This window comes from Montipora capricornis, chromosome 10 (genome assembly GCF_036669925.1).
Source record: "Montipora capricornis isolate CH-2021 chromosome 10, ASM3666992v2, whole genome shotgun sequence".
Classification (NCBI taxonomy): domain Eukaryota; kingdom Metazoa; phylum Cnidaria; class Anthozoa; order Scleractinia; family Acroporidae; genus Montipora; species Montipora capricornis.
In genome coordinates, this window is record NC_090892.1 from 49,665,409 (window position 1) to 49,670,221 (window position 4,813).

The 4,813-nt window shown below is 40.3% G+C and overlaps 1 protein-coding gene across 2 annotated transcripts in view; it reads left to right on the plus strand.

Annotated features, from left to right (window-relative positions):
* Nucleotides 1-2,432: 2,432 nt before the first annotated feature.
* LOC138022100 (bifunctional arginine demethylase and lysyl-hydroxylase PSR-like) overlaps nucleotides 2,433-4,813 on the plus strand; it is a 52,158-nt gene continuing 49,777 nt past the window's right edge. The window contains exons 1-2 of one of the 2 annotated variants that reach the window (XM_068869123.1): nucleotides 2,433-2,741; nucleotides 3,452-4,413. In XM_068869123.1, the coding sequence (XP_068725224.1) occupies nucleotides 4,008-4,413 (406 nt within the window). In that variant the 5' untranslated portion in view covers nucleotides 2,433-2,741; nucleotides 3,452-4,007. Of the gene's footprint in view, nucleotides 4,414-4,813 lie in introns of both variants that reach the window. The other variant, XM_068869124.1, reaches the window with a different exon arrangement.

The following is a 4,813-nucleotide window of genomic DNA, read 5'->3' on the forward strand; positions in this document are numbered from 1 at the left end:
GTGACCTTTACGTGCACCACTGCACGAAAGTTTGGTCATCTTGGAAAGATGTTTTCACATCTCACCTTCGTTTCTCTTTCATTTTTTTCTGCAAAAGATGTTTCGACGAGTCATTTCGTTTCATCTTAAGCCGTTCAATTAGCGTTTCCTTTCTCAAACACTGAGCAAGAATACCCATCGATCAGTAAAAAACAATGTCGGGCTTAGCCACTTCGGCATAAATACACTATTTTTACCTCGTTTCCATGGTCCAGTGGTCATTGTCACCACCTGTAATGAAGATAATCTGGGTCCGGGTATTCACTACATACATAGTCGAACATCATGAGAATCGCAATGTAAGGCCGATGTGAGAAGGACAAACTTCTCTCTGTTCTTTTCTTTAGCGTTACATTAACCATACACCACTCACTGTACTTTTGCAGGCCCGAGTATAGGCTACTTGTAGCCTCTTGTTTGTTGTATACGAGGGCAATGTTTTTGTCACGTGGTCTCTATTAGGAAGAGAGAGGACCCTGGGAATGAGAATGAGTGTGTGTGTGTGGCGGCCTTTACTCTTCTCGGCAGTTGTCATTTGGCGAATGTCGACATTTTTTCTCGGTGCGACTAATTTACAAGGTAAGGAGACGTCGTCTTTCTTTCTGACGTTTGTATTAAGCGAGTTGTGCCAGCTATATTGCTAGGGGTCATGCCTTCAAACTTGTATCGGACAGATATAACATAATGAGAAAGTCCAGTATTTATCCTGAAGATTTACGACTAGCAATAGACCAGTTCACGCTCTTGATTGCATCATGGGTAATCAGGGCAACATGGCGGGAAATTCAAAGCAAAATATACTGTACATGACTCTACTTTATAGACTTTCGCCTTCATAAACCAAACAAATAAGCTCATGTTCACAACTGAGATGAACTAGACTTGGTATCCGTTCTTTGAAATTCCTAAATATTGCCTTTTTTTGTCTCCATACATTCTCTGTAATTTTGTGCCTTTGGAATTACAGGAAATGTATATCCCCAGATGCTGCAATATATCACGTGATTTGACAAGATGAATTAAAACGGTGGGAGGGGCCGGATGGATTAAGCATTGTTCTCAACATACTCGCCCTCCGAAAGAGATGTCGTGGACATGGAAACAAAAGATCGGCCTACCCTAAAGAAAACTGTACCTTTCAAGCTGATGTAAGTATTATTCTTCTGTAACAAACACTCTCGAACGGTGATCAGGCCTACAGGGAGAAAGTTGCGTTTTTATAAAAATTATCTCCCGCTACAATGCCATGAATTTTGAAATCACGCCGAACCAATTTATTAACATCAAAGTTCACCTTCTGCTCCTTTGTTTTAGTTTGCTCCTTCAGTGTATCTGCCTGATTAAATGACTTTTCCTTAATCTGCTTTGCTCTTTACTCGCATTTGTCTCCCCCTCGAGTGGTGATAGTTTTCCATTCACAAAGACAAGAAGGCCGACCAAGAATGTTCTTTTATTCTACAGCTTCGCTCAAACTATTTTCTACTTCTTCGAGAATCTTCTTCGACAACCCAAGTTTTCGTATAATTATCTCATTAAAATCCACATTTGAATGCGATGCAAACTCCATCTGCTCCTTTGTTTTAGTTTGCTCCTTCAGTGTATCTGCCTGATTAAATGACTTTTCCTTAATCTGCTTTGCTCTTTACTCGCATTTGTCTCCCCCTCGAGTGGTGATAGTTTTCCATTCACAAAGACAAGAAGGCCGACCAAGAATGTTCTTTTATTCTACAGCTTCGCTCAAACTATTTTCTACTTCTTCGAGAATCTTCTTCGACAACCCAAGTTTTCGTATAATTATCTCATTAAAATCCACATTTGAATGCGATGCAAACTCCATCAAACCATTTTTAATCAATGCTGCAGACGCTTAAGTGGGTCATGAAAAGGGGGGGGGGGGGTGGGGGGAAGGGGTGGCAATACCATTTCCTAGTCCAAATTTGGACAAAATCCCAGTCCCAGTGGCAAAAATCCCAACCGGAGTCATGATAGGGTAAATATAATTTTAAAAAGAATTAAAAAACTTGTTGTCACTGACTAAAAAACTTATGTAAAAAGGACGTTTCGGTCAAAATACTATGACCTTCTTCAGCATAAAATGGCTTACGAATGCAAAATGAGTGCTTTAAAAGAGCCAAAGAAACGTCACTTGGGATTGCCAAGGGCCTTGTAAATGTCCGGAATGTTTCTACGACTCTTTTAAAGCACTCATTTTGTATTCGTAAGCCATTTTATGCTGAAGAAGGTCATAGCATTTTGACCGAAACGTCCTTTTTACATAAGTTTTTTAGTCAGTGACAACAAGTTTTTTAATTCTTTTTATCATGCCTGACTACAACTACGGTATTTTTAAATATAATTTTAGAGCATTGATATGTTGTATGATGCAGTGAATGATAAGTGTCAAAACGAAACATGAGATTACTGGAGAACGGAGGCAATAAAGTCAGTGCGTGGTATAATTTGTAGCTGCATGGGATTGCTTACGCAAGTGTCCGCCGAAAAAGGCCTGCTATCACCTGGCACATGAAAGCATTTGGAATAGTGTAGTCTCCCGTTTCTCTACGTCACCTTCAGAGTCACTGTCATCATCATCATTATCAAATTCAGCAACGTAAGTATCCTCACCAGCATCCGCCTCGGAGTCTTCGCTCGCTTCACTAGACCCACAACGATCGCTAGGGCGGCGAAGGCCTTGCAAATCGGTAAGGATACGTTCAAAGACTTTAAGTTCCTATGCCACACGTTTACACATTTACCATGGGGCCTTGCCCAATACCTCATCTGAGCTTCTTCTTCTTTTCGAGTGATTGCATTGGTTGCACTGGGTTTGGGGAAGTCGATTCGTGCTAGTGAAGCCGTATTAGAGACAGGGATGTTGTAGATAGGGAGCTTTGAGGTTCAAAAACAGGTCTGTTAGCATCAGGAAAGTCCTCACTCTCACGTGGCAGTGGCCAGGAACGCAAGAAGACCGCATTATTTGATTTCAGGAATTTTGAGCAGAACTAATACCTGTCAACCTCTGATAAATGCAAATCCCATTCGCACCAAGGACTGTTTATCTCCCATTCCCAGTAACAAATTCCCAGTTCCCAGAGATCAAATCCTATTTTCCCACCGAAAAATCAGGTCAATCCCAGGCCCAGTTTACACCCTCGTGACCCTCGTTGAAAGCTGGAGCTTTTCCGACCTCGGATCCAGGAGCCTTTCTCTTTATTTTTCTACAAAACTCTGTCATCTTTTTCAGCTCAGCTATTTCACACGAACGACTCGACGAAAGAACCACATTTCAGAACAATATTTCCATTCAAACTGCAATTCACTTCCCACAAAGATACATGACTCATCCGCACTAGATGTCGAGGGAACCGGCGAGAGGCGGCTGCACTATAATCGAAGCTTTTTTATATTTCAGCTAAGACACGCAAACATCCTTCACGAGCGTATAAGGTAGAAGACACTCCCACATTGACAAGTCCTGGAAGGGTCGCCAAAAATGTAAAGGCCAGGATTCTTACGAGAAGCAAAGGACTACTCGAGAAATGTCAAAGAACTCTTCTTCCACACATCTCCTCTCCTGCGATGGTTCAAGAAATCACGTGATTTGAAAAGATAAATTCAAAACTGTAGAGAGGGGATGGGTTAATAAGTACTGTTTATTTGGAAAGCTGCCACCTGTTCCAATAATCATCGATACGTCTGATTAGCTTATTCCCAAACCGAGTGCGAAAACACCCGATCGTGTTCCCTCTAAAAGAGTGAAAAAAGAAAATGGTTAATTTTTTAAAGAAAAACTGTTTCATTCACATATTTCAGTAACGCAAAACTGGCTAAGCTCTATGCCGTAAACTGAAAAGAGAAGACCGAATGACAGAACTCTTGATGTCATTTTATTGGAAATCGACGAGTTGTAGTACGTGTCAGAGTTATCTTCTATTGACACGATCATAAATCGGTCATTCAACGAAAATATGCTGTTGGAAAGTTATCGGTCGGTTACGTTTGTCAGGCTTTTCATGGTCAGACTGTTTATTTTCGGAGTCGAAATTTTTGAATGTGCTCTGAATCAAGGAAATGTCATTCACGTCACAGAGCCGGGAGAAAGTGATATTTGGATATCAGGGCAAACATCTTATCCCATTGCCTGGACTCAGTCAAAAAATTCCTTTAAATGGAACATAGCACTCTTGGACGAGAAGCGAAACAAAGTCACGGACATCTCGGAGGGATTAAGTGAGTTTAACGAGTTGAAGATGATACATCACTGGCTCATTCCACAAAGCATTCAGAGTGGATATTATAGAATTGAAATTTGCGACAGTGGTTCTCCTAGCGATTGTGGTAGCAGTAATAGTTTCTCCATAAGAAATAAAGAAGGTAAGAGGAAATCAAGCGAGATCAAAGTTGTACGATTTCTAATAGATGAGAAAATTTAAATTTATAATATTTCAAAGCCCTTTTTTAGCCCAGTATGAGCTTTCCTCAGTGAAAAACAGGAGACTAATCAAACTGCAGAGGACATATGGTAGTAAGAAACTTTTCGGTGAGATCTTACAAGAAAATGTAACAACAAAGGACCATTTATTATTTATACGCCATTCATTTTCTCAGTTTCATTCACGTGTTTTAATCCCTCGATCACTCACTCTATTTGGTAATTCACACAGAATTTCAAATTTACCTAATTATGGAGGATTATACATCTATTTATGCGTGAACTTTATTTATGTTTACATTTTCAACCTGCAGCTGTACATATAGTAACAGGCCGGAAAAG